The sequence below is a fragment of the Rousettus aegyptiacus genome, unplaced genomic scaffold (genome assembly GCF_014176215.1).
Source record: "Rousettus aegyptiacus isolate mRouAeg1 unplaced genomic scaffold, mRouAeg1.p scaffold_m13_p_17, whole genome shotgun sequence".
Taxonomy (NCBI): Eukaryota; Metazoa; Chordata; class Mammalia; order Chiroptera; family Pteropodidae; genus Rousettus; species Rousettus aegyptiacus.
This window is the reverse complement of record NW_023416292.1, coordinates 19902587-19914745: the sequence shown is the minus strand read 5'-3', so window position 1 is coordinate 19914745 and position 12159 is coordinate 19902587. Positions and strand designations below refer to the sequence as shown.

Genomic DNA, 12159 nt, shown 5'->3' with positions numbered 1-12159 from the left:
AGTTTAATGTTGTATGTTTTGTTTTTTTCACTCAGATTCTCTCTCAGCCTAACCTGGTCCCTCCATTGGTAAGAGCCCCACATACTAACACCTTCCCAGCGCCTGTTCAGAGGCCACCAATGGCACTGGCCAGTCAGATGCCTCCTCCGCTGACCACAGGCCTCATGAGCCATGCTCGTTTGCCACACGTAGCCAGGGGTCCTTGTGGATCACTCTCTGGAGTCAGAGGTAATCAGGCCCAGGCTGCGCTGAAGGCCGAGCAAGACATGAAGGTTAGTACGGCGTTGACAGCCAGCAGAGCACTGTCTCTGCGCCACGTCCCGAGACGCCCCTGGCCCCGTAGCGCGCGCCGGGCCGTGACGCCCCGGCAGCCCGACCGCGCCACTTGTGTTCATTCTTTTTTATTGTTTCTTTTCTTTTTCTCCCTGTTCCCCCCACCTTTTTTTTCTTTTTTTTCTTTTTTTTCTTTTTTTTTTCTTTCGCAATTATAGTCAGCAAACAAGTTAAACATTTTAAACTCTGGCCAAGGGATTGCTTATAAAACAGATATTTGAGGGAGATCTGAGTCTAGCTGCTATTTTTTTTTTTTTTTTTTTTTTTGGAAGAGCAAAGAGGTCATATGGATTATTATACACTTCCGCATTTTCTTTCATTTGTTTTTCTTTGTTTTTCTCCCCCCACCCCATCCCCATTCCCTGAGCTTAAGAAATAGAAATCATGGTTATGCAAAAACTTGGAATGAGTAAGACATGTTACCCGTCTTGATTTTTTTTTTCTCATGAGTCATCCAAGTACAGTTTTCTCCAGCTGTTTTCATACCCCCTTTTTGCCTGCCACCTTAGGCAGCTGTACTCCACAACAGATTGTGTAGTTGTAGATGAAGAGCTCAAAAAAGCACTTTGGGATCCTTCACGACAAAAGGCGCTGGTCAGCGGGAGGTTTGCTGATGCAGGAGAGCGCCTTCAGGAGTCTGTGTGGGGACAGTAAACCTTACCTGTGTGCCTGTACAGCCAGTGATGCCTTCGTTTCCGTATTTACGGAGACGCAGCTTCAGAAGTCTTAGTAGTTTTGCCCGTTTTGTCATTAATACGTGTCAGATCAGACGAGAGCAGAGGATTTCTGCCTGCTGTCCAGCAGAGACTGTCCGTGGTCCTGCTTCGCTCCGAAGGAGAGAGCCAGGCTGGGTTACCCGGTGGGAGGGTTTAGGGGCTGGCTAGAGCTGCTTTTGGGATTGGTGTCCCTTGGTCCTGATCCCAAGTAATCAAATCTAAAGACTGCCCTGCAGCGACACTCTTACTAACTAAGTCCTCCTTTGATTAAGGCTGTGCCTAAGGTGTCCACCCATCCCTGACTGTTAAAGGTACCAGTTAGTACGTGTCGAAATCTCTGGAGACCGTTTGGCCTTGGTTTCCAGTTCCCCTCCTGGCTCCTTGGCACTTGATTGTCCCTTGGTGGAACTGGCGTTGGAGCTAATAATGGGGTGGACAAGGGCGTACGTTTCTTGAAAATTACTTCAGATTTTTGGGTAGTATAAATCACCTGTAGGGCATGAAGGGCTTTTTTTTAAACATAAGAGGCACAGAAACTTGAGTTTTAATTGTGTAAGTCACAGTGGTATAACTTGCAGAGTGACGTAAGTAGGTCCTTGGGGGCACAGAGGACACTCAGGAAGTCGTTTTACCCGCTCAGAGCGTGGTAGGAGCTATCAGAACTTAGTGATCAGTGAGTTCGTAGTACTAATTTCTGATGCTCTTCCCCTGCAGAAGAGAGCTGTGGGAAGAGGACTCAGCCACCAGACATTTGGTCCTAGGTGTTGGTAATGCCACAATATAAGTGCTTCCTTTTCATTTTATTGTAGACCACGTTTTGATAACTACAAATTTTAAGTGTTAAATATATGCTTTCAAATTTGCAAGCAGGCTCCCTGTATAAAATTTTATCAATAAGGTTTGTGCCAGAAAAGATAACAAACCAACAGCAATTTCTATTTTATTATTTTATAAGAGGGCGAACTTTGACAAGGTGGTGGGAGGTGGTCTGTTCTTTTCAAATATTTAAAAAAAAAAATCCCATGGAATGTTTTCAGAGATAGGAAGAGATCTATCCATTAAAAGCTGACAGATCAACGAGGTGCTTTTGGTTTGGCCAAGCCAGCGTGGGGAAAACCGATTTGTCGATTGCTAAGAGAATTCGACCTAAGTTTGATCAACAGGCTTTGGTAGTGCTGCAGCCTCTTCAGTTGCTGTTTCTCGTTTTTTAAGGCAAAGCAGAGAGCAGAGGTGCTTCAGTCCACGCAGCGGTTCTTCTCTGAGCAGCAACAGAGCAAACAGATAGGAGGCAAAGCCCAGAAAGTGGACAGTGATTCGAGCAAACCTCCCGAAACGCTGACCGACACTCCTGGCGTCTGTCCGGAAAAAGTAGAAGAAAAGCCACCCCCTGCGCCCGCCATAGCCACCAAACCTGTTAGAACTGGACCAATCAAACCTCAGGCGATCAAAACCGAAGAAACAAAATCTTAAAAGGCTGTGGTTTATTCCAGGGGCCTGGGGTTGGGAGAGGGGCAAGAGGAAGAATGAAGTGAGATGGTGCCAGCAGCCAGAGGGGCCGGGCGGCCTCTGACATTCTCCTTTCCAGAGCTCGGAGGTGCCCAGGGGACACAGCGGCTGTTCACACTGACACACAGCCGCCGTCAGCTCGCACCTGCCGTACAACACGCTCTGCCGATGGCCATGCGTCTTCAGTCAGAACTTACACACACACACGCGCGCGCGTTTCTTGAGCGGATGTCCTTTAGACCTAAACCCTCGTGGTTGGCTGCAACACCAGAGGCGAGAGGGAAAGGCCGGCCTGGCCAGCGTGGAGCTCCCGGCTGCTGCGCCACGCGCGGTTTCTCGCTCCCTTCTGTCCTCCGGATGTGGCGACAGCATTCGTAGGCTTGGCGGTGAGACACTGAAGATGACTGGGGCTGGGGAGGGGGCCCTCGTTTTCGATTCCGGCAGCTTGCTGCTTTTCGTAACAGGGCGATGGAGCTGAAATCGATCAGAGCACAGTAACTGGCCGCCCCCTGTCCCTGGACGCGTGGGCGGATGATGACAGCGACGCCAGCGTCCTGACAGCCGAGCGGGCGGTGTCGGGCTCCTGCTCCTGTCCGAACGACGCTGTGTTGTGGCCACGGCCGAAGCTCCTCAGTGCTGCTCGGCGTCACCCTCCCCCACCCCCCGTGGTCGGGGACGTGCTCGTTAGGCTGGGTCCTGCTTGCCTCTGCTCGGTCATCTCTGAATCCAATGGGTCGTGGGGGGTGTTTTTGTTGGGTTTTTTTTTTTTTTTTGTCTTTTTTTTTTTTTTTAAACGGTTTTTAGCTGATATTCATGAGGGGCAGTGAGTACCTAGAACTGTGCCGCTGACGGAAGGAAGTCCTAGCTAAGAAGGCGCATTTCTTCACCAGAGCCGTGTCGTTCCACCCTTGGGGCCCTCTGCTGGAAAAATAGAATCAAGTCTCAAATAATGCCTTTTTAATTGTATCCTCTAGTACCATAGACGTAGGACAGTACTGTACCATACCTCTGTGAATGTAAGATATCTCGTACCTGCTTCACAATACGTAGTAGTGACCGTGCTTTATCAGAGCTGTTTTTAATGACGTTATTCTAGAATGTTTTCTTTCCAGATGATGATTGAGAAGCTAATTTAAAAAAAAAAAAATGGTGCCAGGTACCATGACAGTAACAGAACTTTGCTGTTTTCTGGGGTTTTGTTTTTTACCTTTTTTGTTTTTTTAACGGAGTGTGCTGGATGTTCTCTACTTCTGTGCAGATGACTGCAGAGCCTGGAAAAGCTGTTGCTGCTATTGATGCATAACTTACTGCTATTGGTCTTTTTTATATAAATAAATATATATATACATATATATATATATAATTTGAATTTTTGGAAACTTTAGCTGTGCTGTCAACTTTGGAAAAAGTATCCCAGTTGTACCGTGTTGGGTTGGCATTGTACAGAAATTAACAGCCATATTGGTCTAGAAACGTTGAACGTAATTTTCTCCATTTGTACAGGGGTTACGCACTGTATTAAATACGTAAGGTCTTATCTACATGGGTTTGATTACAGAAACTAATAAAGTATTCTCTAAATAATGAATCTCGGTGCTTCTGATCCATTTCTAAAATCTGAAGCAGTCTGTCACGTACCAAAAATAGTGAGCAATATTATCTAAAGATTTGATTTCTGACTTTGGGAATTGTAAAGCTTATTCAGTCAGAGTAAATGTGGTCGTGGCCCCTGTTGGGGTGGCCGTTCCCATGCTGAAGACATGAGGTCTGTCACGGAGGGAGAGAGGGGTCTGTCTTGGTGATGCACAGTGCTGGATGTGGGAAACGGCTTCGCCGTTCTTCCGGGCAGGTGTCGGGGGACCCGGAGCCTCAGCACTGGCCCTGGCGCTTCTCCTGTCCTCAGAGACACGTTCCCAGTCATCACCTGCACAAGCAGAGCCTGCGGGAACTGACTCATTCACTCCATTTGGAGAGTGAGGTACTGCGGGCTTTTAATTGCCTAAAATTCCATATCCAGAACCTGGCTTCCGGGCCCAGCTTTAGGAAAACTAGTAATTCAGTCGCTGGTGACCGCGTGCCTTCTTCCCTCGGGGACCTGGTGGTTCTTAAACACACGCTGCTCAAGTACTAGTAAGGCTCCCACTTGATGTCCAGGCTTTTCAGTCTGAGGCTCTTCTCAAAACACGCCCTAAATCGGCATGATGGGTATGTCAGAAACAGGCCGTACCGATGAGCCGCAGTCACCACGTGTCTGCCGCCTTGGTCACTCGCCGAGCCGCTGTTTCTTATATTCAAGTCCTGAAGTTCTATCCTAAATGTTATGACTTAAAAGGTAACCAGTTACGTAGCTCGTTACCTTCCTTTGCGAGCTCCAGGTCTGTGTTGCTCAGGTGGTTGTATTAGCTTGAAACAACACTAATACCCTAGGCCCTTTGTAGCCATGATCAACATGGGAAAAATGGCAACAAAAACCTACTCAATAAAAGGAAGATATTTGCCTAAGTGCTTCCCCGCTGTTTGGTTATATTAAATCTCATCTCTGGCCCTTGACATATGGCAAGATAACCCCAAAGATGATGCAGCTGGTGGCTGGTGGTAGATTTGGGCGCACAAACTTAACATTCTCTGCCCTTTTAAACTGTGGGGTGAGAGGCAGTGGGCTTACTTTTGGCCTTAGTTAATAAATTGTGCTTTACGATGGAAGAAAAGATGGGGGGAGCAGGGGTAGAGAATGGGAGGATAGTCTGAAAAGGCATTTTATTGTCTTCACGATACAAATCACGGAAAAAGTTTCAACAAATGCTTGGCTGGAGGCAAGATGTAGAAGGCAGGCTGCGTCATGGATTTTTAAAAGCGGACAGCAGACTGTCAAACGCGCGAGGCGTGTCTTCTGACAGGTCGCCAGGGGTTTTCACTGTCCTTGCGCCATACTTCACAGCTCAGCATTTGGGGTATTCTCACGGTCCCTTTCCAACCTCTCTCACCACAGTCTGCAGTTCACTACAGTCGGCCTGTCTGTAAAAAGCATCTTAGTTTGATTCTATTTTAGGCGCTTTACGTTTCGGCCGTAAGGTGTCCGCTTGTGAAATGGAGTGGAACAGAGCAGGGCGACGGCTCTTCACGCTCCGCCGGCCGTGGACACGGCCTCCGCGTGGCTCGGTGCCGGGGAGAGGTGTTCCTGGGCCCCGCCCACCCGCAGGCGTAGGGCTGAGTCTGCCGTGGGGGCTCGAGGCAGTGGCTCCATACGGCTTTCCCAAAACACCCAGGAGACGGTGACATCAGATTTCAAGCCACGAGCGCCGTGGATCCTCTGTGGTAGGGTAAATGTGACATGACGTCACGTGGATTCTTAAGAAAAAGCTGTCCGGTCTTTCTGCGCTGGGGGCTGGTCAAAGTGGTAAAATCGGGAATTAGGGATGCCCTAAGTGCTGGATTTCAGGTGCACATTTATTTTCCATCCACCCTTTCGATGAAGGCTAGGCCGTTTCCTCGAGATGCCAGCTTAACTGGAAGAGTCTTACGTGTGGCGATCAGGGGTCCGATCCGCCGTTGCCTTTCCCAAACGCTCCCGTCGCCCCGAGCAGGAGGCCGTCCTTACAACAGTGCTGCCCCCGAACCTCCGGGAAGCTTGAGGTGCTCGACCTGCCGGTTTATCCCCTTCCCCCAGAATCGCATCCAGCCTCACCACCGATGAAAGTGCGACAACTGTCACGGCTGCCAGGGGCATCGATGCTCCACTTGCCCCCAGGGGGTGAGCCACAGGGTTCTCTCTGCCTGCTAATCCAGTGCCTGTATCTTCTGGAGTCCACCGCGGGTGCCGACCGTGTTAGGCTGAGCTCGCGGGACTCGGACACTGAGATGGAGACGGACGTGGGGGGGGGGGGTCCGGCGGCGGGGGGCCCTCCGCACGGGTCCCCGGGGGCAGAGGGGAGAGCCGGGCTGCGACGGCTCCCGTGAAGGCCTCAGTCCATTCCGCAGGCTGCCCCGGAGCGGGAGGTGGCCTTCAGAGTCGTCCCAAGTCGCGGCAAGGGGCTGGTCTTCGGCCGAGGGCTGTCCGTCTCCAGGGGGAGGCCGTGAACTTGGCAGAGAGGCGGCTGTCCCAAGCTGAAAGCAACGCCCGGGGAGGGGCTCGCCACGCAGAGCCCGGCAGCTGACGAGGGCCTCAGACGAGGGGAGAGGGGATCGGAGGGGATGTCCTACTCAGCGGCCGGCGCTGCGTTAGGCGCCGTGACTCCGGGACGCAGCGGTGAAAGCTCAACCCCGCTCTTTTCTCCAGTAAATGGGGGACCCGAGCCGTCACCACGCAGCCACAGGGGTGTCCCCGGGGCGCGGGAGCAGGGAGCAGCAAGGCCCGATGGGGCCGAGTGAGGAAAAGGGAGGGGTCGCGGCTGAGGTCGGGGCGAGGGGAGGAAGCGGATCGGCTTGGGTCTTGGAGGCCGTTGTAGGTGAGGTCTGGGCTTCTACAGAGGAGCGCGTTGGCGTGACTTACGCGGAAGGACTGCCCGGGCCGAGGGCCGCAGGGGCGGAAGGGGGGACAGGCACCGCCAGGCAGACCGGTCAGGAGGCTCTGCAATTACTCACGCTGCACAGGAGGGGGAGTTGGGCCCGGGGCGGTGACAGCGAAGGTGGTGACAAGTGGCCGGATCCCGGGTACACCTTGAAGGGTGGAGCTGCACGAGTTTCAGGTGAGACCGTCAGCAGGCTGTTTCTCTCTGGCCACCACGGCCGCCCGCGGACCGGCGGGAGTAGGTGGAGGGGCGAGCGACTCGGGCTGGCGCTCAGCCGAGCACGTGCGAAGACACGAGTGTGACAAGGGAGCAGGGAATACACCCGAGGGTCCGCTCCCCGCGGATGTGTCTGGACCCACGCCCACCCCGCCCCCCAGGCCCAGACTTTGTTCTCCGAAGCCATCACAGCAGCAGAGCGACAGACACAAAATGGACCACTGTAAGAAATCAGTGGCCACTGGGTCCCTTCTGAAGTCGACGCCCAATCACGGCCTCTGACAGATTCAAACACGACGCAGAAGTTCGCGTATTCAAGGAGTACAGTTGAGAGGCTTGGGTAAGGGCCTGACCGGAGGAGACAGACGGGAACACGATGCTCTGGCAGATTGCGACTCAATCTGAGCAACCGTGGGGCCCCCACGGCCAAGCCCGGGGGGTGGGGGGGCAGGAGGGAGGGAGAAGGCGGGGCGCCCGCTTCCGGAAGCTGCAGAACGGGGTCTGCGAGGACACGGCTCAGGCTCGCGGTGTCCCGTGAGGGGCGACGTCCTGCCACGCACATATTCATCCCAGGCTAAACGCGCGCCCGAAAACACTCAGGACTACGATGGAGTCCGATCGGGGATTTCCACAAATGCCTTCTCGCCCCTCGCAGCTGCCTGGGGAAAGGAAGCGTCTGTCACTCCTACGGGTCGGAACGCCGGAGCCCGCGCAAGTGACACGACAAGCCCAGGATCGCGCAGCTCAGGCGTGAGAGTCACGCCGCCTGTCAGGCCTTCCGTCTGGAAGCCCACGCGCCTGCCACCTGAGCAGACGCGCTGTCCATCCCCAGGAAGGGGCGGGCTCACCTCCAAGGCGGTCCACAGCTACTAGGTCTGGATGTCACCTTTACCAGCGGCTAAGCCGCAGCGGCCTGCCAGCCCGGGGGGGCAGGATCCCCGTCCCCAGCTCTGCGCTCAGACCCGCCTTCTGCCACGTCTAAGGGGATTTGTCATGGAGGTCGCGTCTACGGGGATAATTGGTGTCAGCTGCTCCTTTCTGAGGGCACAAGTCAATCCCATTAACTCGAGCTCCTCAGAGATTGCCCGCAGAAGGATAAAAGACCGAAAGGGAGGCAGCTGGTGGCGGGCTCGGCCTGTCCGGCTCTCAGGAGGTGGAGTCTGTCACAAGGCCGTCTCTTCGCAAGACCCAGAGCTCGGTGTGGAACGGGCCCCGGGCCCAGCTGGTCTGGCGTCGAAAGGTGAGTCCGCCGGCTCCTCTTACGCACAGACTCGCGGCCGGCAGACCAGGCCGGCGAGCTCAGGCCACCGCAGCTCACGCGCTGAGGACGGCAGGGTCGCCGCGTGAGTGTGGCCAGCTGGCCGGGGACGGACGGTCATCTCCCGTTCCTTGGGGGGTGGAGTGGCACCGAGGCAGGACGTGAGGGTGGCCCGGCCCCCAGCAGAGAGCACGGCCTCCGACGCCGGACACCTGGGCCCAGACCCCACCTGGGGACGCCGCCGAGCTCGCTGCCGCCCGGTGTCTCCGTTCCTTCCGTGGGGGTCTTAACACTGACCTGGCGCGTAAAGACGCCCCACGGCGGCTGGGACGCCGCCGAGCTCGCTGCCGCCCGGTGTCTCCGTTCCTTCCGTGGGGGTCTTAACACTGACCTGGCGCGTAAAGACGCCCCACGGCGGCCAGCGCCAGACGGGGGGCCGCTTGGGCGCCTGTTACCAGCACGAAGCCTCCGGCGCCCGGCCCGGAGCCCCAGCTTTGCCCGCGCGCCCTTCCCGGTCCTTAGAAGGTCGAATGCTCCGGGGCGGCCTGTGCGGGCCAGGGAAGGCCCCGGGGCACCGCCGCCCTGAGAGAGGAAGCAGCACGGGCCGGGCCCAGCGGCGAGGGCCGGGAGAGTCGGCTCACCCCTCCGGGTCTCCGTCTCCCGCGGTCGCCCGGCGTCACTGCGGGGGACGGAGCCCGTCCTATCCGGCTGCGGGAGGACCTCACGCCTCCCCGAGGCGGGCGTTTGCGGAAACCCTGCCTCCCGGCGCGGGGGCTGGGAGTGGGGCTGGGGCGGGCCGCGGGGAGGACCCCCCCCGCGAACGCGGCGCGGAGTCCCCGGCAGCCCTCGCCGTGCGGCCCCGGGGGAGCGTTCCTCTGGCACCTGGCGTGTGTGTGCTGGCCAGCGCTGTGTTCTAGACTCACAGGTGCGTGAACCGTAACTCCTGGAATCCTCCGAGCGCAGGGCCATGGCTCAGAGGCCCCTCGCGGGCGGCAGCGTGAACCTGCCCTCCCAGGACCTGGCCTCCGAGGTGACCAGGCGCAGGCTCATCATGGCCGCCAGGTGAGCTCAGGGGCCGGGCTGGGGTGAAGCTGACCTTTCTCACACGGTCCTTCGGGAGGCGGTGGGACGAATTTCAGACCCGCGGCTCTTAATCGGAGGGGGTCACTTTGATAATCAGATGGAAGTTGCTGTGTGCCCTCCCAGGACAAAAGCGCATGACTTTGCAAAGCGCGGGGCCAGCACGGCCTCCCTGAAAGTCGCCCTCGTCCCTTACCAGGCTGCGGCTCCCGGCAGGCAGGGACCGTCCCCTTCACCACGACTGCCTGGTGCCCACCACTGCGTTAGCGGGGCCCTAGGGATGCGGGGTTTGCCTGCGGCCCAGGAGCAGGTGCCTGGGCCGTGTGTGGGAGTCGAAACGCCTCAGCTGCCCGACACTGTCCCCGACAGGCTGCCCTGTTAAAACTTGAAATTCAGATGAACGAGAACGAAAGAATTTTTTTGGCCTAAGCATGTCTGTGCAATATTTGCGATGTAGTAAAAACGAGTCGTTGTTTGTCTGAAATGTCCATCGAACTGGGTGGGCAGCCTGTGGGATGGACACCCTCCTCCCTCTCTGGGCTGAAATGGCCAAGACTCCTCGGTGAGTAGAACCGAGCTCTGTGGAAATGGGGGTTCGCCTGGACGACCCCTCCTTGGTGTGTGTCAGAAGGTCGCGTGTGGAGGACGGCGCCGGAAGCCGGGGGCAGTCGGCGGGTGCCCGCGGGTCACGCCCCCCAGGGGTGCCCATGTGTGTTACGTGGAGTTACCAGCTATGTTCTCTCGTCTTAACGAGCGTAACTCTCAGAAGAGATGAGTAGCCTAGCGAATTTGTGCTGAGACCCGGGTCGGAATTAGTCTAATAGGGCAAATAGGGGTAAACAGCAAAATTTGGCAGAGCGGACCCTCTGAGTTCTTTGTCAGGCACAGTATGCGCTTAAAAATAATGATTTTGTTAAACCTGATAAGTTGGCCAAAAATTAAAAATTCTTGATTTGAAATATGGACCTCTCTCCAATACCGCTCATGCCCTTCTTAAACTGAGTTCATAGGGATGTGAGATATTAGTGAATTGATAACTAAGAAATTATACATATTTTGTAAAACACGGATATGGGGTGCGGGAAACCTCTACCGATCGGGGTACATGGCGAATTCGTCACCGCCGGTTCAGGCCGAGAGCCGGCACGGTGCCCAGAGGCTGTGGCTGCGGGGGGGCTCGCCTCCACTCGCGACCCCTCCCCGCCACCCCTTCCGGGGGAACATCACGGGGGGGGGGGGGGCGGGCAGCCCTGACTGAGGGGCCCGCAGTGACCCCTGCTGGATCTGGGTTCCAGTTCTTCCGGTTCTGCCTCCTCCTGGCCTCAGGGCCTGGCATGTCCCCACTGGTCTCAGCCTCCTCGGCTGAAACACCTGTCTGAGAGTCCGCAGGGCCTTCGGTTCCGAGGGACCAGTGGGCACAGCCGAGTCCCCTCTCCGGAGCTGGCTCAGTTCAAGTGTGAGAACTTGTACCCACCTCATTTTGCCGGGTGGCAGCTCTGTCAGCGTGTATGGGTGGGTAGGAAGGACGCCCTCCCAAATGGGAACTGCTTCTCCTTAGGGGCTGGGGTCTGGAGGATTCCTCTTAGGAAAAAACAGAAACAAAACCCCTATCTTTATTTAAACAGCACTCGTTGCACCCTTCCTCCCAGAGAAGAGCTGCAGCCCAGGAGTGGTGACGAAGCCGGGGAGCCAGGCCCTCCCCCCGGCCCGGCTGACCCCCCGGTCCCCCCAGCCCCACCTCCGTCTCCAGCCGAGGACCCCAAAGTCTCCTAGGCGGCTGGAACGTCAGTCACTTGGAAGTGGACTTGGACAGAAACTCCGGAACACAGTTTCGGGGAGTCTGCGGGTCGTCTTTTGTCTTGGAAAATCTTCGTTCTTCCTTCCCAGCACGTCTCCCACCCCCACCGTTCCCCAGTGCTGTCCTCGAAGGTGCTCTGAGTCGCCCTCGGCCCCTCGTGCCAAGGCCGAAGCGCGGACATATCCGACCTGGAAGTTATGCCTTGCCGCGGGACACTTACGGTAGTCACTTGCGTATGAATTAAAAAAAAAAAATTATCAGGCCTCAGCGCTGGTTACTGAATCTGGATGATGAAAAGTCCGGACCTCTGTGACCTTGAGGGGCTGAGTGCCACAGCACCCCGAGGTATTGGGGTTTTCAAACCCCGGCCTGGGGCACCGCAGCTCCACGGCCTTCAGGCTGGTCCCACCGAGCTGCACCCGGTCTCCTGTGCAGGTGCCCGGCCGTTGGTAGGGACAATATTTCGAAGTTTGATTCTAGGAGATTTAACGGGCACTGAATTATATCACACGTCGGGAGATGATAAGGCGGGGGTGGGGGGAGATTCGACAGGGGAAGGAAGGTTGGCCGCGGCGGAGGAAGCAGCAAGTCAGCCGCAGCTTTGGAGGTGACGTGTGAGTAAAGACGTGAGCTGGGTGCGCACACAGGGACGGGGGGAGCCAGGGCTGGGCCGAAGGCAGAGCTGGGCCTGGCGAGGAGGGCGAGGCTGGGGAGCGGACCCCGGGGGCGTGAGTGGAAGGCGAG

General features: G+C 56.3%; 1 protein-coding gene across 14 annotated transcripts in view; it reads left to right on the top strand.

The window, feature by feature from the left end:
* PRRC2C (proline rich coiled-coil 2C) overlaps positions 1-4143 on the top strand; it is a 71114-nt gene extending 66971 nt beyond the window's left edge. For 7 of the 14 annotated variants that reach the window (XM_036234659.1, XM_036234656.1, XM_036234658.1 and 4 more), the window contains 2 exons: positions 36-272; positions 2262-4143. In XM_036234659.1, the coding sequence (XP_036090552.1) occupies positions 36-272; positions 2262-2519 (495 nt within the window). In that variant the 3' untranslated portion in view covers positions 2520-4143. Of the gene's footprint in view, positions 1-35; positions 273-1763; positions 1817-2261 lie in introns of all 14 variants that reach the window. The other 7 variants (XM_036234662.1, XM_036234661.1, XM_016147152.2 and 4 more) reach the window with 5 other exon arrangements.
* The last annotated feature ends 8016 nt before the right edge of the window (positions 4144-12159 follow it).